The sequence below is a fragment of the Azolla caroliniana genome, unplaced genomic scaffold (genome assembly GCF_043228905.1).
Source record: "Azolla caroliniana isolate FFs.n. ecotype wild unplaced genomic scaffold, voAzoCaro1.0.p SCAF_3, whole genome shotgun sequence".
Taxonomy (NCBI): domain Eukaryota; kingdom Viridiplantae; phylum Streptophyta; class Polypodiopsida; order Salviniales; family Salviniaceae; genus Azolla; species Azolla caroliniana.
This window is the reverse complement of record NW_028230438.1, coordinates 16,719,969-16,743,350: the sequence shown is the minus strand read 5'-3', so window position 1 is coordinate 16,743,350 and position 23,382 is coordinate 16,719,969. Positions and strand designations below refer to the sequence as shown.

At 44.4% G+C, this 23,382-nt stretch overlaps 1 protein-coding gene across 2 annotated transcripts; it reads left to right on the top strand.

The window, feature by feature from the left end:
• The first annotated feature begins 10,378 nt into the window (after positions 1 to 10,378).
• LOC147866337 (transmembrane 9 superfamily member 2-like) lies at positions 10,379 to 16,006 on the top strand. 2 transcript variants are annotated; one of them, XM_087316724.1, is made up of 7 exons: positions 10,502 to 10,619; positions 12,758 to 12,798; positions 12,900 to 13,467; positions 13,586 to 13,723; positions 14,148 to 14,304; positions 14,424 to 14,908; positions 15,651 to 16,006. In XM_087316724.1, the coding sequence occupies exons 3-7, from the start codon at positions 12,953 to 12,955 to the stop codon at positions 15,868 to 15,870; spliced, it is 1,515 nt and encodes a 504-aa protein (XP_087172850.1). In that variant the 5' UTR covers positions 10,502 to 10,619; positions 12,758 to 12,798; positions 12,900 to 12,952; the 3' UTR covers positions 15,871 to 16,006. The 2 variants fall into 2 exon arrangements, with proteins under 2 accessions (XP_087172849.1, XP_087172850.1); XM_087316723.1 differs by lacking the exon at positions 15,651 to 16,006 and having other exon boundaries at positions 10,379 to 10,619; positions 14,424 to 14,912.
• The last annotated feature ends 7,376 nt before the right edge of the window (positions 16,007 to 23,382 follow it).

Sequence of the window (23,382 nt, the reverse complement as noted above, 5' to 3'; positions counted from 1 at the left end):
GTGAAATCCCCTTGTGCAACATTGACGCGATCGTGCTCCACTCGGTTAAACAGCATCCGAAGAGGTAATCAAACGCCGCTCGTTGTAACCACTCGGTGCAGATCGGTCTTAAGACAACAGCCCCAAATTCGTGCTTCATCTGGCTGATCGACATTCGGGAGGATCAGTTGGATCCGTCTCTCTCGTCACTGCAGCCACCCGAAGCAGAATCGGTCCAAATAATCGGTTTCAATAATCGGTATTCGGCATATATATCCGAAGCGAACCGGGCTCACTCCGACTCGGCAACATTCGGGAAGACCAGTCGGTTCTGTCCCTCAAGCTACCGGAGTCAATTCGAGCAAGTTCCGAAGCCGAACCGACTCGGGTTCAAATCTGACTAGAACGATATCGGGTGAGCCAACCGGCTGCACTCCAACAAGGTTCGTAGTCAACTCCGAACCGAGCTTCGTCAACCGAAACCGAATTTGATGGCATCAACATCCGGCTCGTCAGAAATGAGTCTACGAAAGTTCGATGGATCGAACTTCAACTTCTGGAAAGAGCAAATGCAGGACTATCTCATAGTCAAGGGACAAATCGATCCCATCGAAAATGAAGAACCTCCAGAAGGATACAAACCAGTTGAGTGGCAGAAGCTGGACAGAATCGTCCGTGCCACGATTCGGATGCACCTATCGGAATCGGTATATTTTACGGTGCAATCGTGTACGACAGCATTCGAACTGTGGAAAACACTGTCGGACACTTACGAAAAGAAGGTCGCCGCAACGAAGATGTTTCTGATCCGGCGCCTCTACAACTTGCGGATGAAAGAATCCGATTCGGTTCAAGCACACCTCAATGAGTACGAAAGCATAAGCTCCCAAATCTCGTCACAGGGGACGGCAATTGAGGATGAACTCAGAGCAATGATACTCATGAGCAGCCTTCCCTCATCATGGGAAACTTTCGTCACAACCGTGTGCAACGCGTCAACCACGGCTGTTAAATACTCCGAAGTCACGAGCGCAATCCTGACCGAAGCAGCTCGGAGAAAGTCTTTCGCCAAAGACTCAACAGACGACGCTTATGTAGTACAAGGTTTGACAGACCGATCGAACATACGAGGAAGAGATTCCTCACGACCGCCGAACAATCAGCGAAGACGGAGCCAGTCACGGGATAACCGAATCTGCAATTATTGCAAGAAACCCGGACACATCAAAGCCGACTGCCGCGCACTCAAGAACAAGAACAACAAGAAGAGTGGCCGGCATGAGGAGATCAATTACGTCAGCTTCTCAGCTGATGTACTACCTGACGACCCGAATATACTATCAATAGAAAATCCAGTCGGATCAGAAGTTCTACTCACGACTGAAGAATCGAGCACATGGCTCTTGGATTCGGGCGCGTCATTTCACGTGACTCCTCATCGATCCCAATTTCGGCAATATACGATCCGTCACTCCGACTCAGTTCGAGTCGGCAACTCACAACACTGTGACATCGTCGGAATCGGCACAGTAGAGCTCAACCTTGCAGGGGGCTCTACACTTGTACTCCACAATGTCCGACATGTACCCGAGCTCACAAGGCCATTGATCTCAGTCGGACAACTAGATGAAGACGGCATTCGTGCCGGTTTTTCTTCGGGAGGGTGGACACTCCACAGGGGGAACCTCCTGCTTGCTAGAGGACCCAAGATACACTCACTGTATCCGTTACATGTTACGCTCAGAGAGGGTAACCTGTTTTTGGTGGATATTCCTGTGTCATCACTATGGCACAGAAGATTAGGACACCTCAGCAAGGCCGGCATCACGCACCTATCTAGAGCCGGATACATCCCTAAACTCTCCTTCTCCGACCATCAATTTTGCGAGCATTGCCAGTATGGCAAACAAGCAGCCACATCACACCCGACATCAGCACCAAGAGAATCGAGACCTCTCGATTTGGTCCACTCGGACGTCTGTGGCCCAATGCCGCATCAGTCTCTCGGTGGTGCCTCTTACTTCGTCACTTTTATTGACGATTCGACTCGAAAGGTGTGGGCTTATCTAATTCGCACCAAAGATCGGGTCTTCTCGATCTTCACCGATTGGCTCGCTATGGTAGAAAATCAAACCGACCGAAAGCTGAAATGCCTTCGGACCGACAATGGGGGAGAGTTCAAATCAGAAGAATTCGTCAAATTCTGCCGACAACGCGGCATCCGACGTGAATTTACGGCACCACACAGTCCGGAGCAAAACGGGATTGCAGAACGAATGAATCGGACAATCCAAGAAAGGATAGTTTCCATGCTCCAACACTCCGGACTGTCGGATGGCTTCTGGGCAGAGGCTCTACTCACGGCAGTACACATAATCAATATGTCGCCAAGTAGACCTCTAGGACTTCAAATTCCTCAGGAACTATGGAACGGCAGTAAGCCGAATTACGACAAGCTGAGGATCTTCGGATGCGAGGCGTACGCCCTTATTCCGAAAGATGATCGCCGAAAACTTGCACCTCGGTCCAGGAAATGCATTTTCCTTGGATATGGATCCGACGGCGAAATGGGATACCGACTCTGGGACCCCGAACGCAGACAAATCGTTCGAAGTTCGGACGTTGTGTTCAACGAGTCGGCTATGAATCCATCAGTCGAAAAACCGATCGAAGTCCGAAGGGTAACATTTTCCGATGTGCCGACCCTTCAAGAAGGCCCCGCTCTCAACACACGGTCAGCTTCACGGGTAGCTGAACCTTACACTACCGACTCGGACAACTCCGACTCGGCACAGCAGAACAATCCGCTTTCGGACCATCCGACCACGATACCCGATGCGACCAGTCCAATCATGCCTCGACGATCCGAGAGACTGTCGCAACCTCCGGAGAGGTATTCTCCTGGAATTTTCTTCACCGACGCCGGCGAACCGACGTCTTACGAAGACGCATCGACATCTGTCGATTCAGCCACCTGGCATCAGGCGATGGAGTCGGAAATGCACTCCATTCGGGCAAACAAGACTTGGGATCTGGTTGAATTACCCAGGAACCGACGTGCTCTTCCTTGCAAGTGGGTTTATCGACTAAAAGAGACGTCTGATTCGACCACCCCAAAGTACAAGGCCAGATTAGTTGCGAAGGGCTTCCGACAAGAATATGGTGTCGACTTCGACGAGATTTTTTCACCAGTGGTGAAAATGACAACCCTTCGTTTCCTACTCGGCGTAGTGGCAGCCGACAACTTGGAGCTGATTCAGCTAGATGTCAAAACAGCATTCCTCCATGGTGATCTTGACGAGGAAATTTATATGGAGCAGCCAAAAGGCTTCGTGGCCACCGGCCAAGAACATCTAGTCTGCCGACTCAGGAAGAGTCTATACGGCCTCAAACAGGCACCGCGACAATGGTACAAGAAGTTCGACGACTTCATCCAATCGATCGGCTTCTCCAAAAGCGATGAGGACCATTGTCTCTTCACCAATACAGCTCAAGATGGATCACCCATCTTCCTCATCATTTACGTGGACGACATGCTAATTTCTGGACGCCACGCGGGCGAACTTGCCGATCTCGTTCGGCAACTGCGGTTGAAGTTTGCCATGAAGGACCTCGGTCCGGCACGACACATCCTTGGCATGAAGATTAGTCGGCATCGCGATAAACGACATCTTTTTCTGTCTCAGACCGACTATATCCGACGTGTCTTAGAACGCTTCAACATGCAATCAGCCAAATCTGCTTCAACCCCGCTCCCTATGAATCTTCGGCTCTCTCAGCGAGACTGCCCGACATCCGGTCCGGAGGGGGAAGATATGAAGTCGGTACCGTATGCACCGGCAGTCGGCTCCCTTATGTACCTGATGGTCGCGACACGGCCTGATATTTCTCACGCCGTAGGAGTCGTCAGCAGATTTATGCACAATCCTGGCCGATCGCATTGGAACGCAGTCAAGCATGTGTTCAGATATCTGGCTGGCACAAAAGACCACGGCATTCTTTTCGGTCCGAACCGAACCTCAGGCGTAGTCGGTTACACCGACTCGGATTTCGCCGGCTGTATAGACAGTCGGAAATCAACAACCGGATACTGCTTCAAATTCGGCAATGGAGCAATCTCGTGGAAGTCGAAACTTCAGGAGTGCACAGCGACCTCAACGACCGAAGCAGAATATGTAGCTGCGTCCGACGCAGCAAAAGAAGCTTTGTGGCTCGGTCGGCTGGCGCACACGTTTCGACAAGTCGAACATGACTCGGCTCCAGTTGTCTACAGCGACAGTCAAGGTGCTGTTGCCTTGTCGAAAAATCCGGTTCACCACAACGCCTCCAAGCATATCGACGTTCGATATCACTTCGTTCGGGACTGCGTCATTTCAGGGAAAATCGGTCTAGAGAAAATATCCACAACCGACAATGTCGCAGATGGAATGACCAAATGTCTTTCGGCAGACCGCTTTCGGTCTCTTCGGCATGAGATGGGCGTAACGACAAACCAGTCCGGTTAGAGCCGGACACAGAGCAGGATGGTTCCCGACAACCGACGTCAGTTCCTTAATGATCGGCTTCAACTGTTCCGACCCGACCAGTTCGGTCTTCTGCCTTCGGACCCTGCCGACTTGAACAAAGCTGATATGTCCGAGAACCTAAGTCTATACCTGTAATCTTAGATAACCCATGTATACGCCCATTACGGGGGAGTGTCGAATACATGTGTATAATGGACGTATTCACACTATTCCGTTTTGGCCATTTATGAAATTATCATAAAGGGTAGTTGCCCTAAGTCGGTCACTATATATAGTGACCTTGTAACCTCTTTGTGAGGTTGGATGTTGTATTATTTGCTTTATGGAATAAAGACTCTTTTGTGCCTCTCTCTCTCTCTCTCTGTGCAACGACCTACCTTCTGTCATACGCAGGTACTCAGAACAGAACTGAATGCTCCTTGATCTTCCGCATTGACGACCTCGCTTTCAACAGAGGAATGTCGTCTTCACGTCTAACTGCTCTACCTCGAGGTCCATGCTTGCCGCTATGCTCAGCACCGTCCGGATGGAAGTCATCTTTACTACCGGGGAAAATATCACGTCGAAGTCCACGCCCTTCTTTTGTTGGAACTCCTTCACCACGATCCTGGCTTTGTATCCCGGGGGGTTATCGACATCTGTCGATTTCAGTTTGTACACCCACTTGTTTTGAAGTGCCCGCTTTCCTTTTGGCAACTCCACCAATTCATACGTGTGGTTCTCATGCAAGGAATCCATCTCGTCTTGCATGGCACTTAACCACTTGCGGCTATGAGTGTCCTCCCTCGCTTCTTCGAAGCTTTCTGGCTCCCCCTCATCGGTTAGCAACACATGCTCTAGATCCGGAAATCTCCGAGGGGGCCTTCTCTCTCTGAGAGGATATCTCTGTCTTTGGCTTTCGGCAACCAGCTCCTCTATTTGTTCTTCATCCGAATCTAATTCGGGGTCTTGGCAAGTTCCGGTTTCAACTTCCTCTTCTTCTTCTTCTACCGGTTCGGTATCCTCATCGTAACTGGCCGGTTCCTCGAGTGTCAACCGGCTCTTAGCCGGGTAGGTCTGAATCTCATTGAACTGATCCTTAACGGTCAACTCGGAGTTCATTATCTTCTTCCCCGACTCCTAGTCGGCAAGGGTCTTGTCCTCCATGAAGATAATATCTTGACTCCGGAAAACCTTCTTGTCGACCGGATCCCACACTCGGTAGCCGAACTCATCATCACCGTATTCGAGGAATATGCAAGGCCGGGACTTTGGATCCAACTTTGCTCTCCAGTCCTCTACAACATACACGTAAGCGAGTCACCCGAACACCTTCAGATGCCGGCAAGACACTTCCTTACCGGTCCACACTCTCTACGGCGTATCTCCGTCCAAGGGCACTAAGGGTGATCTGTTTATCACGTATGTAGCTGTCGCCCGCGCCTTAGCCCAAAATGTCTTGGGTAACCTTGCATGTGCCAGCATAATCCGGACCCTCTCCATTATGGTCTAGTTCATCCTCTCAGCCAACCCGTTTAGTTCCGACGTCTTCGGCACGGTAAAATTGAGTCGGATGCCCTTCGAGCGGTAGTACTCCTCAAACTGCCGCTGGTATTCGCCTCCGTTATCTCCTCGAACCGCCTTCAACTTCCGACCGGTTTCTCTTTCCACTCTTGCGTGGAGCTCCCTTGAAGACGGATAACACCTGATCCTTCATCTTCAACAGTGTGGCCCACAGCTTTCGGTTGTGGTCATCTATGAACGTCATGAAGTACTACGATCCGGCATGTGACTTCATGTCCACTTGACACACATCAGTATGCACCAGCTCCAATGGTGCATTACGTCTCATCAGTGGCCTTGATCAGAAGGAGGTCCGGTTTTGCTTACCGGCCAAGCAGTCGGTGCACCTCTCAAGATGCACGTCCTTCACCGGAAAGAGATTGTCTTCGGCAAGCCTCTTCATCCCCTTCTCGCTCATGTGACACAGCTCACCGGCAGTGTCGGATGCCACGTTCACTTCTTCCAGGCATAACCGGGCATTCATCAGGTACAGTGTGTTGACCTTCTGAGCATGAGCCATTATCAGGCTCCATTTGCTGAATTTCATGACACCATTTCGGATGCTACCCGTGTAGCCTTCATCATCCAACCAACCGGCTGATATCAGGTTCAGACGAACCTCCAGAACGTGTCAGGCATCCTTTAGTAGCAACTTGCATCCGGTTGGTGTTGTCAGCCACACGTCTCCTATGCCGACAATTCGGCATGTACCTTCATTCCCCATCCGGACACAATCGTGCTCATCGGCTATGTAGGATGAGAAGCATTTCCAGTCCGGGGTCAGGTGGAACGACACTCCGGAAAGGTTCAACTCACTCTCCTCGGTGATGAGCATCAACTCTTCTTCACTTGCCGCGATTGTCGTCGTTCCCTTCCGGTCCGGTCCTCTCCGGTCTTTGTCGTTCTGGTCCAGTGACCGCTTCAAATCGGGACTGTCGGTTCCCTTTTCTTTCCGGAAATGCCGACAGTTCTTCTGGAAGTGTCCCAGCTTGCCACAATAGAAGCAAGTGGGTCTCCCCCTTGACTTTGACCGTGTCCCCGACTTTTCTCGGTTTCGGGACTACGATTCCTTTGTCTTCCGCATTCTGATTCGGTAAGGAGCGCTTTGGAGTCGGAGCTCGTATCCTTGTCTTTTTGATGCGCCTCCTCATCTAGCAAGCTCGACTTGACTCTTGCTAGGGATAATTGTTTTCCTTCTGGCGCAGCATTGCCCAAAGTGACAACTAACGTCTCCTAGCTATTCGGGAGGGAACTGAGCAGGAGTAATGCTAGTACCTCATCGGCGAGAGGTACTTCCAACGAGGTTGCTTGGTGTATCAATCCATGGAAGGCATTCATGTGCTCCGCCATACCGGAGCCATCTTGGTACCAGAGCCTCACTAGCTTCTGGAATACCGAAACCCGATTAACAACATTTTTGTTCTGAAACATAATGTTGATCTTCTTCCAGAGCTCATGAGCCTTACTCTCCTCATTAAAGTTGTTGTATAGGCTCATGTCGATGAAGCACCGTATGTACGACGTTGTCTTCATGTGCATCACCTCCCATATCGTGGTGTCGATCTTGTTCGGTCTCTTGTCCCCGAACTGAACCGGCAACCAAAGATCGTTCACCACGAGCATGTCCCTCATCTTCAACTTCCACACTGAGTAGTTGGAGCCGGTGAGCTTGAACATGCCGCAGAAGGATTCTTCCATTTTCTGTGTCGTTTCGCTCTGATACCAGATTGACAGGAATTATGCGGAATAATCTTCGGCCACAACCGAGACTTAGATCACTTAATGATAATCAAACACAGAAAGATAAGAAATGGAAGTAAGTACAAAGACAGAAGAGAATGCACAGGATGTTAACGTGGAAAACCCTAAACGGGGAAAACCACGGGAGCCCACTAGCTCCAACTATCACTATGTAAGGAGAATACAACAGAGGAACACAGAGGCAACGACCTCTTGCTCTCACTCTTTGCCTAACGGCAGTTACAACAGAGACACACAATGTCTCTCTCTCTCTCTCTCTCTCTTTCCCTCCACTACATTCTGTACAGTAGTTACACCAATAACTCTATACAAAATAATGACAACAACACACACAATATTGTTTGCCCTAGGTCATATTTATACTAATATGACTTTCGGGCTATTTACAAATATGGCCCATGTGGGCTCTCTGGAACATATTTACATATATGTCCCTTCATCCGGTGAGAGGTTCTCACCGGGCCTGCAACATCCGGTTCTCACCGGGCCTTCATCATCCCATCCTGAGGGACCGAAATCCTAACACAACTTGTTGCCAAAAGTAAGTGCAACTCAGAGAACCCATCTTTATCAACAAATGTGCCAATTGATGCAATGCATTATTGAATCCGCATTCAATGCGATGTGTGAGGAGTTAAAGGTAGAATATGCAGACACGCCCAATGTTTGGCAATATATAGAAGGAGGATGGTGCGGTCTAACCTGTGTGTGGAGGAAACTTTGGCCCAAGTCTGGTAGAATGTTCAACTATGGACACGTTGACACTACCAATATTGGAAAGACATTGGCAGTTTATCAAGTATACTGCCTTGACAGGAAGAATAAACTGATCAATTACCAACCTTCTACATGTCTTAATTGGGGACAATGAAATTGGCACTTGCATAGGAGGAACGGTAATAGAGTGGTACAAGCAACGACAAGAAATATGTGAGAGTGGTCGGTTTGCACCCCATGCAAATTGTAGGGATCAAAGGTCCCGACTTAAAGAAGTGGAGAGAATATTGGAAAGGTATGTCGACGATACTTCCACAATGGAAATTGTCAACGAGGCCCGATATTGGTTTAGAATCTTGAGCATGACGACTCATACTCTATGGTATAATGTCTCACTCCAATGTTCATATTGTGATTGCCAAGACATTGCGAGTAAATGTAAGCATTTACTCAGTATCCGAATGATTATTGAGAGGCATATGCCACATTTATGTGGCTCATTGCCTTTTATAGATCACATGACCCAAATGCGAATGGACCATAATACAGAAATAGAAGTGGAGGCAGAGGTAGAACGAATCAAGGAGACAAACCCCACAACATCCGAGATTGAATCATTCAAGTCCAAAATACAAACGGTCATGAAAACACTTCAATGTCTTGAGCAAGGGCTAGGAACCTTTGACCGTGCAACTATTGTCGAAGGTATACGAACATTGGAAGATGTGGCTGAGAAGGTGTATCGCGTTGGTGCACCAAAATCAACCAATGAAGAAGATGACAGATCAATAAGTCGCAACCAACAAATCGGTGCCAAAAGAAGTGCAACAATAGACATCTCGCAAGAACTTATTGGTAGCTCCCCAAACACTTCCAAATCCCACTCCAGAAAACTACAAAGAGGTGCAAGTCGGGCTAGGAGGCGATTGCCAATAGGTGACCATGAGAAGGTTCGGTGTTTGTGTTGCGATGGCTTGACCTTGACTTCAAGGGACTCGAATGTTACATGTTGTAAAAATTGTGGTTGCATCTTGCAATCATCCCGACATGAGCCATAATCTTAATATGTAACATGTATATTCATATTTCATTTTAGGGTTGTCAATATTTGACGTTTTAATATTTTATGTAAAAGACTTGTTATTTGAATCTTTAGGTTTTTTTGAGAAATTTTATGATCATTTTCATGGCAAATATTTGTTGTACACTTACCATTTTTTGGAGTTTTTGATGTTTGTTTTTAAGTCGGGCTCCTTCCATGTGTCGGTCGGGCTCCTGATGACAAAGGTTGTCAAACAGCGGGGCTCCTTTTGACAGAGTCGGGCTCCTTCTTACTGATGCTGTCAAACAGTGGGGTTCCTTCTAATAGAGTCGGGCTCCTGCGTACATTGGCTGTCTGACAGCGGGGCTCCTTTTGATAGAGTTAGGCTCCTGGTGACAGACGTTGTCAGCTTTTTATCCAACTTGAACGATGGATATCGAATGCGCCATCAGCGGTGCGACTTGCACCGTCCCTCTCCGCGATTCCCTCACTTGCCCTCTTAAATATTTGGTACTAGTTAGTCACGAGCGGACAAATCACATACACGTAAACATACCCATAGACATAGACATAGACATAGACATAGACATAGACATAGACATAGACATAGACATAGACATAGACATAGACATACAGACACGTACACATACACATACACATACACATACACATACACATACACATACACATACACATACACATACACACTCACTCTCACTCCCTCCCTCCGTAGACGAAAGAAAGAAAGAAGGCAAACAACAGACAGAGTTTGGAGTCCGCCACAGATCGATCCATACCCCTCTACTGCTACGCCTCCATCTTCCTTTCTCCTGATCAGCTCATTCTCAGATCTGTTTCCTGTAACTTGTCATGGCGGTTCCTGCCATTTCTTCGACTCCGACTCTCTCTCTTCTTCTTCTTCTTCTTCTTCTTCTTATACTTGTAGTAGACGTCTTCCCTTCTGTTGTTGCCTCGCCTTCTGATCACAAGTTTAACAAAGGTGAACCTGTTCCGCTCTACGTTAACAAGATCGGACCTTTCCAGAACCCCAGGTTTTTGTTTCGCATTCTTTAATATGTTGATGCAGATTTCCTCTCGCCTCTCGCATACATACACACACGTTTATGTGCTTAGAATCTGTAAGAATTTTGTAACGAGTCTGATCTGAGATCTTGCTTGATTACGTATATAAATCAATCTGCTTAGAAGCTTGGAACTGTTTTGTGGCAAGTTATGGACATCTGGAGAAATAAGCAATTGCTTTGATCTGATCTGGATCTCACTTTCTTTAGTCGTATTGGTTCTGATGAAGAAAAAGACTTTATATGGAATCTGATTAGAACCTTAAGGAAATCTTCTAACCTGTTAGAGATATAGAAAGCACGAGGCTATGGTTTTGATGTTACTTAGCTACATTTTGATATGGATACTGGCTTCAGACATGCAAGTCAGGGATACACCGAGGAGATCTAGCTTTGATCTGGTCTGAGATCTCATCTGCTCATATAGCTTGTTTATGTTGTGATTGTGGTGTTGAAATCAAAGGTTTTCTAACAATATGCATACAAAAATTAGGACGACAAATTAAAAAGTTAATCCTACATGTAAAACCTATGGGTTTGATCGTCCCTAGTGTTTTTGTGACATGGATCTTTTCTTATTTTCTAAGCGTCTTGTTGAAATGAAAAAGTACGTAAAATCTGAAAGAATTTTGTGGAAGTGTTAAGGCAATATGTTTAAAGAACCTGTGCCCTGATATTCCATAGCAACATTTTAAATTTTGATCTGAGCTTAGACCATATTAGCATATATACAACCTGCTTACGTTCTAATGATCCTGTGGAAATGAAAGACTTTTCTAATGTGCTAGGGATATGGATAAGCCTTTAGCTTTGAAACTTCAATGCCTCATTTTGATATATATCTCCCTGCATGACTAATCTGATTATATTCTAATGGAATTGTTTGAATACTTTATATATGTGTGTGTCTTATTATAAGTATCTCATTTGCATATCAAATATTCCAATGCTCTAATTGCTTTGTGAAATAAATTGTAGCATGTTTGTTTTTACGTAGAATCTTTGTGGGTTTGGTTTACACCTGAGTTATGAGGACACAATGCGGTAAGGATATATGTAGATTTCTTTCGTTGATCCATATTTATGTTTTTATCTCAGTATGGCTTGAGATCTCATTTGCTCTCGTTATTTCCTCCAAATGTTCCTGATCAAGACTTCAAGAGAGAAAAATTGGTGAATTGAGCAGGAGTGCAAGTTGGGGTTGACCAAGAGCATTTGGGGATATAACAAAAAAATTAGGGGCATTTAGGGAACTAAAGAAAAAGTTGGGGTTATCTCTATGTTCTAATGCTGTTATTGAAATAAAGGAGTCCATGTTCTTGATATTCCATAGCATGTGGGTTGTTCTGTTCTAAGATCTCACTCTACATAGAACAAGCATGCACTCTAATGGTCTTATGTGATGAAATCATTCTAATAATCTTATTTGGGAGAATGATTCAAATGGTCTATTTGAGAGAATCATTCTAATGGTCTTATTTTAGAGGACACATAATACTTCAGGGATGTATAGAACCTGTGGCTTTGATCCATAGATTTGACCTCATAACATGCAAGGGATGTATGTCGAAGCTATGACTTTAATCGATAGCCTTTGATTTCGATGTGCTCTGAGATCTATTCTGCACATACAACTTGCTTGTATTCTAAATGGTCCTGTTTAAAGACTTTTGTAGCATGTTAGGAATGTGCATTTAGCATACAACTTGCTTGTATTCTTAATGGGTCTAATTGAAAGACTTAATTGAAAGACTTTAATAACGGGTTAGGGATATACATTTAGTATACAACTTGTTTGAATTCTAAATGGTCTCAATGGAAGACATTTTATAAATGTTAGGCTTTGATCTATGTAAGGGCATTTTGGTTTCATCTGGTGTGTCTGTAGATTCTTGTGTCTGTTTTCCATAACAGAATAGTCTTGGGTATCCCAAAACATGAGTCTAAATGGAACACTGATATGCATTCTTTTCTCATCAGTATCTAGTTCCTGAAACAAGCATTTCGTGGGCTTTTGTTCGTTGAATGTAATATAATATTGCATTATTTTATCATTAAGTATCAACACATTCTGAACTCGTCTTCTGTTTGTTGGATGTAATTTGCAGTGAAACTTATAGGTACTTCAACCTTCCCTTTTGTCCCCCTGGTAAGCTTATTTTGTTCTGAATGACTTCTTTCAACATTCTTCCTTGTGTTTAGAATGTGTTCTATGTATGCATTGATACTTAAGGCATCTACATATTGCAGTACAAATAACAGAGAAGAAGGAGGATCTTGGAGAGGTTCTCAATGGAGATCGAATGGTCCAATCGAACTATCAGTTGAATTTCAGGGAGGACAAGCAGTTTGGATCAATATGCAAGAAAACACTTAGCAAGGACGAAGTAAGACAATTCCGAGATGCTGTGAAGCAGGATTACTATTTTCAAATGTATTATGATGATCTTCCCTTATGGGGATTCATTGGTAAAGTGGATGAAACTGAGATGAAATATTATCTGTTCACACACGTGCCTTTCGAAGTTCTTTATAATGATGACAAAGTCATAGAAATTAGTGTCGCTTCAGATAATAGCAATGTTGTAGACATAACAGATGATAAAGAGGTAGAAGTGGAGTTTCATTACTCTGTCAAGTGGAAAGAAACTGATATCACTTTTGATAAGCGGATGGAGAAATATGCAAAGTCCTCTTTCTTGCCTCAACATCTAGAAATCCATTGGTTCTCTATCATTAATTCATGTGTTACAGTGCTTCTCCTTACCGGATTCCTTGCTACAATTCTAATGCGAGTTTTGAAGAACGACTTTATCAAGTAAGGATGGTACCTATGTATTTCATTTTTAATGATGCAGTGAATGTTCTTTTCCCAATTAAAATTTTATTTTTGTTTTAACACTCTTTGTTGATCAAATTGTTGATCCATCATTTAGATATACTCGGGATGATGAGGCTGTAGATGATCAGGAGGAAACAGGCTGGAAATATATTCATGGAGATGTTTTTAGATATCCACCAAATAAGTCTTTGTTTTGTGCTGTGTTGGGCAGTGGCTCTCAGCTGCTTGCACTGTGAGTATCTTTCTTTTATGAGAAATGGTTCAATGAGTTTGCCTCTGTAGTGACTTTGAGTTTATTCTCATTTTGTTTTAGGATTTTTGTGATATATTCAAACTTCTAATTCCCCTTGTGTCCTGAGTTAAGTTCCCTCAATGACATTGGTCGACCCATGAAAGAGCAATTATATTTGCTATTGGGAAATGATATTGTTTGCTAATTCCCCATTCCCTCAATTATATGTGCGATTTGTGTAATTATATGGTTGATTCATACATTTTCTCTTTCGGCGGCTGACCAGTGTTGTTCGTGGAAAGAATGAAAACTTAGAGGCATTTGGTGAAATAAAGGAAAACTTGGGTATCTCAGAAATTTTCCCTTCTGTTTTTACTTCGTTTCTGAAGTACTATTTATATGCCTTCTGCCTTTTGTTATGCAGTGCCATCTTTATCTTCTTGCTAGCTCTAATTGGTGTCTTCTACCCTTACAATCGTGGGGCACTCTTCACAGCTCTTGTTGTTATCTATGCCCTTACATCAGGAATCGCGGGATATAGTGCGGCATCTATGTATCGACAACTAGAAGGAACAAATTGGGTGAGATTAAGACTTACAAGTTACTATGGGGGTAGTAAAGATACTTCTAGGTTTGGAATTTCACTAGTGTTAGGCAATGTTTCTGATGTTATAAACTTATAAAACCATTCATCTTGTAGGTACGCAATCTGCTGCTCACAGGATGCTTATTTTGTGGGCCATTGTTCTTGACATTCTGTTTCTTGAATACTGTGGCTATCAGTTATAATTCTACAGCTGCTTTGCCCTTTGGAACCATTATTGTGATTCTTCTTATTTGGGCCTTGGTCACATCACCCCTTCTTGTTTTGGGAGGAATTGCGGGAAAAAATAGCAAAGTGGAATTTCAAGCTCCTTGTCGCACAACAAAGTATCCACGGGAGATTCCTCAATTACCTTGGTATAGAGGAACAATACCACAAATGGCCATGGCAGGATTTTTACCTTTTAGTGCAATTTATATTGAGCTATATTATATCTTTGCGAGTGTCTGGGGCCACAAAGTCTACACCATCTATAGCATTCTTTCCATCGTCTTCATTATCCTGATAATTGTGACTGCTTTTATTACAATAGCTCTGACATATTTTCAACTGGCTGTGGAGGATCATGAGTGGTGGTGGAGGTAAGAACGTGTCTACTTGTTGGTCAAATTCTTTACTCATGGCAATACAACTTTTTGCTATCAAAATGACTAGCTTTGTTTAATTGATAGACTTAACATTAAGAGCTAAGTGTCTCTAATGAAGAGAGGACATAGTTTTACGCTCGTAGTGGGTAGATGATGGCAACTAGGCGAGTCATTTTGGGAGGAGTGATAAGATAGGTTATAAACAGTTTACTAGGTTTGCGTCTGCTTAGAGTGAACTTGATAGATTTCTCAGTCTGTTATATTTAGATTTAAGCTAAGACTGCAGGATACATTTGGGATTCTGACTTAAGCACATGTGAAGTCTACAGTGTGAATTTATTGTTCTGAAAAATTGCCATACTGGTTTCAACCTGTAGATGGGTATTATTCATTATATCCCGTAATGCTAACTGGAGAAGTTTCCTGCTGTTAATATTTGTGATTATTTTTTGAATTGATGTAAAAAACAACAATTTGAGATGTATTTTTGAGTGTTACCTATTATGGGTGTTTCAATTTATGGGTTATCTCCACATATGGCCATGCATGACATTAATACTTAATGCTCTCTATTGTTCGGAATTAGTTAGCAGTATATCATACTATAAAATATCTCATATTTTGCACTATCAGATATGTGGATCATATTAAAATTCATGATGAAGTATTCAAGGCTATAGAAATTTATATTGAAGTGATGTTTATGGACCTTAACGTGCATTTCATTTAAATGCAGATCTGTTTTATGTGGAGGCTCGACAGGTGTATTCGTCTTCGGCTACTGTTTTTACTACTACTTTGCTCGCTCAGATATGACTGGTTTTATGCAGACATCTTTCTTTTTTGGCTACATGGCTTGTGTTTGTTATGGGTTTTTCCTAATGCTTGGTTCTGTAGGTTTTAGAGCTTCTCTACTTTTTGTTCGCCACATTTACCGATCTATCAAATGTGAGTGATATTTTTTTTTCTCGCTTAATATATACTTCAAGGTCCTTGTTCATTTGCTTTTGTGTTTGAGACATTCATTAATGTAAATCACAACACAAAAAGCTATCGAGCTCTGTTCGTTTCGTGAAGGTTGAGGTTTTTCAAGGTTTGTGTTAAAATTCTTTTCAGGTATCCAATGAAAGATTTTTCTTACTAAAATTGACGTTTTTGCAAGTGTTCCACTTTTTGTTACTTATTCTCAAGTTTGAATAAGACGACAAATAGAAAATGCTAAATATTCCATGGAACAGGATTGAGAAGTAGAAAAATAGATGAAAATAAATATGATTATGTCTGAAGCATCATGCATTACAAACGGACATATGGATGCATTAATTGTTCTTGCTCATTAGCTGTCTGTCAGGATATTTTTTACTTCTCCCAAACTATTCTTTCATATTTTGTGCATGATATACACTATAACAATTGCAAATGAATATCTTACGTTCACTAGTGCCCTAGTTAGATCTTGACAAGGAATAATATTATATAGTTGGTTCTGGGAAATGCTGTAATTTGAATTTGTTGTATTGTGCAACATTTCATGCTTCAGCCCTTTTGCGTTGATAGACCGTTTTTTTACTCAAAAGCAATGTGAAATGCAATGGATTGATTCCCAAACCGAAATGTAAACGCATTTCGTTTATACAGTGAATAAGAGCCCCACCCACAAATTTCAAATGAGTGGGACATGTTCTACGTAACCTTAACTTTATGGTTTTGAACCTGAGCAATGTTTAATATCAAATTTATTGTTAAACTCTAGTTTATGAGGTTGTGCATTTGGTAACTTGGGTTTTGTTTGTAAGGTAGAGTACTCGTTTCTAGTTTCTTTATTAGCATTGCCTTTTAGCTATCATATGCAATTGTTAGGTCCAATAGTATTGTTGAAAGAATGCAGAAAGAAAGTTGGTAACAAACTTCTTCTAATGTTCTACACCTTAATCGTGCCCCCAAGGATTGGAAGGTTGTGATTTGAACACTTTATGAGGGAAAACCATGGCATGTGGATGTCTCTATTGATCCCATTTGTCTTGTCCAGATATTAAGGAAGTTCTTAAGCTAACCATTTAATTAACAGCCCACTCATTGGAAATAAGAATCCTATAACTCTAATGAAGGGATGAACAGTCCATTAGAAGCTTCACAAGGATAGGAGTATGACTTGAAAAAGCAAGGCAATAAGAGAGTGTAACACATGCCCCAAACACTCATGGAGCATAAAAGCGAACCTTGAAAAGGCAACATTATACCAAATTATGCACGTAGTATAGTGCATATCCACACATCAAACACTTGTTCTAGCAGAGAACCCAAGTTTCTCCTCAACCACATGCTGTATCTAAAAAAGAGTCCATTGTTTAGAACACACTATTGAAATGGTGTAGCAAATATCGCATGCTGCTCACTCACTATAACATAGTCTAGCAAAGAGTGTGTGTTCATCTTGCTATGCACATTCATCCTCTAGCAAAGAGCACATGTTGCGCTATGCCATCGATGTCCCATGTGTGTGAGCTTTCCTCCATGAGGACACCTAATTTGTTATGCGCATGACCATATTTTATCCCATGGTAAGTTGTATTATAGTATTCTACACACGAGGCTAAAGTGTGAGGGTTAATTGAGCGTGTAAAGAAGTATGGATTACTTTAATCCTAGTAATTGAGACAATCCATAAGGGCCAAAATGTGAACTTGCTTGGGGGCCTTAGGTCTGGCTATAAATATGAGGCCTAGCGACCTTCATTAATCACCTTATTCGACTACGTTGGGACTATGATCTTGTGGTGAATAGACTCTTGTAGCGAGCGTGCCAATACAAGGTAGGATTGGATGCCATGGAGGTGGTATGGGATGCCAATCAAGGCTTGAGTCGGTCTTGATCCCTTCGCTTGAGGGTGGTCGGGTGGACCTCCGAAACATTCTTAAGTTGATAAATCCTAAGCTAAGACGAAGAATAAGAAGAAGAGGAAGAGGAAGAAGAGAAATCAACCCTAAACGCCCCTCCCTAAGGCAAAATGGGCGACCCCCAAATAAGCCCTCTCTCCCCCTTCTTATAGAGGAAAGGGGCGCCTATTTTAGCCTTACATGCTTTTATTACTTCCTTTGTCACAAAAGACATGTGGAGAATCAAACCCAACTTCCCAAATGAATGGATTTCACACTAGTACTGGACACACTAGACTAGTTTTGTAAATATAGAAAGGGCAGTTGCCCTAGGTTAGTTTGTATTTAAACTAACTTCTTTGTTTCGTTTTGTTTTTTTTATTAACACTTTTATTACTAGTGGGAAACCGCAAAGTGAGGTGAAAACCCACAAAGAATAAAGAGAAATATACAAGTGTCGATTAGACACGAAAGAGCTTAAAAGCACTCAAAGTATAGAGAGTAAAATTGCAGTGTGATGTCTCTAAGTTGCAGACAATCAAATAAAGATTGCTTGAGGGATTGGTTAAAGAAGCTAACTTCATGTAGTTGGTTGCGATCAAAGACCTTAGTATTGCGGGCCGTCCAAATGGTTTAGAGTGCTCAAAATCTTGTCCAAATAGCCAAAAGTGTTTGCCAAACCTTCGGCCTGGAAATTTGCCAGAAAGAGATGCACTTAATCTTTGTATAAATGTTGTAGTGAATGAGCAAGTTCATAATAAGTTAACTTAATCTTTGTTTTGTAACTTAATGTATGTTGGATATATTTTTGGTTGTAACTGATTCATTGCTAATACAAGCTCCTTGTTGTCCTCTCTCTCTCTCTCTCTCTCTCTCTCTCTCTCTCTATGGTTGTCTTACACACACATACACACAATGACCCTCTTCTACTGCACAAGATCAACTACACCACTTTCATTTCTTTACATTGTATCAGAGCGTGTGGTTTTTTGATCAAGTTTATTTGACTGTGCCGCGTCTCATGTCGACGACCAAAACAGAACCGGCTCAACATTAGAGAAGAAAAACGCCACTATGAACACCCAGATGGGAAGCACTCTTCCTTTAGAGAAGCTTGACAGAACAAACTTTGCATCTTGGGAATACAAGATGCACCAATACCTTTTCGGTCAAGGATATTGGAGCTATATTGAAGGAGTTCAAGAAACACAACCCAACCCAACACATGCTGACTACCCAGCATGGGAGCAAGCGACTAGTTGTGTGTTGTATTGCCTAGCATCATGCGTTCATGATCACATGCTAAGCTATATTCGAGAGGAAAAAACGTCGAAAGAAGCTTGGGGCAACCTCAAGAACATTTTCGCGGTCAACACAGCTGCATGCAAATTTAAGCTCCGTCAGGAGTTGAACAACATACAACAAAGGGACATGTCGGTCACCAACTACACCTTGAAGATCAAGGAGCTGTGTGATGCCCTTGGGTCCATCAATGTCAGCATCAACGATGATGAAACGGTGCAAACATTCCTTAGAGGCTTAACACCACGATTCGACACGATCAGGTCAGCCATTCTTGCAAGGGAGAATCCTCCCTCCTTTTTTGACCTTTAGTCGATTCTGTTGGTCGAAGAAAATCACATTCAACAAAGAAGTAATGCGCCCGATGGTCAAATGCTCTATTCCCAATCAGATGAGGGAAGAGGATTTGACTAAGGAAATAGAGGCCAATTCGGGCGAGGCCGACATGGTCGGCCGACCCAAGAGCGCGACTCCAACCATTAGACTTGGAACACACCAAGGGAGTTCGACAGAAGGGGAGCAATGATGCCGGACCAAGTCCTTCAAACAACCTGATCGAATGCGGATACTGTGCAAAGCTCAGTCATTATGAAGAGGAGTGCTAAAAGAAGAAACAAGAGTCGGTTTGACCAATCGACAACTTACTAACTATGCCTTGAATTCCGACTATGAAGACCATGGCCGAATGTTCGTAATGAGGCATAAAGCATACTTGACGTTGGCACAGGGTCGGACCAACACCTCTTCTTCAGAAAATGTATGGTTTGTCGACTCTGGACTGTCCAACCACATGACGTCTCACGAAGATTGGTTTCGAGAGTTGAGGAAGCCCGATTAACCTAACTATGTCGAAACTAGGGATGACACAACTCACCCCATTCGGCATGTCGGATATGTCCCATTTGGGAATGATGACAAACAAACATACCTCAAGAACGTCTTGCATGTCCCAACCATCACGAAAAGTCTAGTCTTGATCAACCGAATTGTCGAACAAGGCATGCAAGTATGAATAAATCATGACGAGTGCTTTATTGAGAAAGAAGGTCGACTCATAGCTCGCAGTCGAAGAGAAGGTCGAATGTTCATCCTCGAGTTGAATGAGGTGAAGTCGGCCATGTTCGCGGAAGACCTGAAAGTTGACATCGACTTAAAACTGTGGCACAAGAGAATCAACCACATTAATCTCTAGAAGCTCCAGAACATGCAATTGAAAGGAGTAGTCGTCGATCTTTTGAATTTTACAGAAAGAGAGAGCAATGGTAGATGTGAGGCATGCCAATTCGGAAAAAAATGACGACATCCATTCCCAACAGAGCGGAGTCTTGGATGTAGTCCACTCCGATGTTTGGGACCGGTTTGGGACCGGCTTCGACAACCACATTTGGCGGTTGTTGATATTATGGCACGTTCATCAACGACTTCTCCAAGCACACCGGAACCTACACTATGTGGTAGACGAGCGAAGTGTTTGGACACTTCCAGAAATTTAAGAATGAAGTCGAAAAAGCCACAGGTCGGCACATTCAATGCCTTTGATCGAATTCACAACTTAGCTTAGAAAGGAAGGAATTCGAAGAGAGTTCTCATGCCGACACACACCTCAACAAAATGGAGTGGCCGAACGTAATAATCGACACATTGTTGAACGAGCAAGTTTAACATGGGCTAGACTGACTGGACAAGCAGGTTGGCCAGATCAGGATCGATTTGGTTGGCTAGGCCCACTCAGGCTGTTAAGCCTAAGCTCCGGACTGGGTTTTAAACCGGATGCCGAATCGGATGAAGAAGCCGAATACTGGATCTGGAGGATGGACCGGATGACAGATCCAGACCGAATGATAGTGTTAACTCTTAGGGCCGGACAATGGCCTAACACAGGGTGTCTACGGAAGACACTTCACCAAAGGGGTGTTACGTCAAGAGATTAGGCTCAACGATTAATCCGACTTAATTAGGTTACTTGGCAAGATCGTCCTTAATAATCACACGCGTAAGATATAACAATGAATGCAGAACGGCAATTAACACAGAGAGATAAAAACACTAAGCTTCATTAATTATCCGTTGCTCATTACATTGTATCCGGGCCTTTAAATAGGTTTCCGGTTTGTAGTACAAAACGGTGCCATCCGCACCTGTTCGGGATCGGTCCGGATCCGGAACGGCATATCGATTCCGACCCGTTCGTCCACACTAATAGCTTACTTACAACCATTCCTAATAATTAAATAACTCCTTCATTTCACAATCTGGACTCCTTTGCCGGCTGGTAACACATGGCACGCCCGTGGGACAGTACCTTGTACGCCGAATCCACCATCCGACCCTTGTTATTCTTCGTTCAAAATATCCAGAATGCTTTGTTCGAGAGTCTCCAATGGTTCATCTGGAATTGGTTGTTGTTGTTGTGGTTCCTGCAGCTGCTGTTGCTGCCCTGTTGATGGCTGCTGCGACTGGTCCGTTGGTGGCTGCTGCGGCTGCTCCTCCGTTTGTTGCTCTGACACCAATGTTTCCGTCGTTGCTCCCTCCGTCGTAGTGGTCTCCAGTTGACTGGTTCCGGCCTGGCCCTCGGCCGGTGACGGTTCCTCATCACTAAGGTTAACCGTTGTCGTTTCCTGTGCTTTTTCTTCCCGAACCCGGGACCGCTCGTAGCTCTCAAACTGGATTTGAGCGTCCAACCTATCATCGTCTAGCTGAGCTACGAGTTGTCGGACTTGCACCAGTTGTTCATCCGCTAGGACTTGGAAGTCTTCGGCCAACTCGTCCCGTATGGCGGTGAAGTCCTCGGAAGTCAACGTGTAACAATCATCTCCTTCCTTCCGCCGGTTTTCCACGTCTGCCCGTAGCAATTGGAGTTCCGCCGTATTTTGTGCCCACTTTGTCCACCATCTTACGGAGCTTTCATCAATCAAGCGTTTTGTCTAATTCAGCCATGCCCGGAGGATGCACTGAATCCGGCCCGTTCCCATCTGCGATTTGATCTCCGCAGCTTGCCGTTCCTCCTTCAATTGCTTGATGATTATGACGTTGTCTTCTGCGTGCTCCTTGTAATGCGTCAATTGCCCTTGATATGTGCTTTGTAATTTTTGCAATACCGTTGACGCTCTCTCCCTTTCTTCTTGCTGCTGCTTCTGGAGCTCCATCTGGACCTTCTCCGCCTCGTCCAACCGTCTTGTATTTTCCACTCGTTCGTCGGCGAGCGCCGTCGCGGCCCGATCAACTTCCTGCTAGAGCTCGGCCATCCGTTCCTTATGCTCCCTTTCCAACCGTTTGTAGTCTCAGTGCAGGTGCTCAAAATCATCTGTCTTTTGCTTGAGCCCTACGTTGATCTGTCGACAAGCCCGGTCCTCACGGTCCTTTTGCTGGTGGAGCTCCTCCTTTAGCCGTTCAATTTCCGTTTCCGCCGTCTTCCGCAGCTTGTCCTTTTCCTGCAGCACTTTGTCTTTTTCTTCCCTTAGGCGGTCGTACGATTGATGGCCTTTCCGGAGGCTCTCCTTTGCCCGGCGGAGGTTCTCAGCAGTCTTCTTTAATTCTGCTTCGGCTGCTGTCTTCAATTCCCGTTCACAGCTCCTTAGCGCTTCTTGTGTGGCAAGTTCATCTCTCAATTCCGCAAGCTCCTGGGCTTGCGCCGCATCTCTCTCTGGAACGGTTTTCGTTGCCGGGGTCTTATTAGTATGTATAGGTTGGTTTGTTTCTTTATTCTGTACACTTACCGGAGTCACCGGTGATTGGATCTGTGTTGCCGTTAAGGCCATTTTGGCCATTTCTGTTGTGACATGATCCAAGTCTTTTTCAAGGCACCGGATTCTGGTTCCCCTTGCGCTTCTTCTTGGTTGGCCGAGGGAGGCTGCATTGACCTTTCCGGCTCTGGCGGAATGGGACTTGCCGGTGGTGCCGGTGGTGCAGGGGCTTCTGATTCCGGTGCCATGCGCACCGGTTCCGGTTCCTCCCTTGGCGCGGGAGTCTCAGTATGGGGAGCTGGTGTTCCCTCCGTCTGAGGGTTCGAACGTTTCCCGGCTGCCTCAACGGTCCTTGCCGACGACCGTCGCTGGAGGTGCTCCGTAGGCTCCTCCTCTATTTCCTCCTCCTGAGTCCCGGCATTGAGTTTCGCCGCCAAGGGGTCCGCTTCTCTATTCACCGGTAGACGGAGTGTAATCTTTACGGGCCGTACCGGTGGTTCCTCCTGCGCATCCGTTGGCTGCTTCCGGCTGGCGCTCTCCTTTCCTGCCTGTTCTGCGTCCGCCGCCTTCCCCTTAGTGGCCTTAGAGGCCAACAACTGTTGTCTTT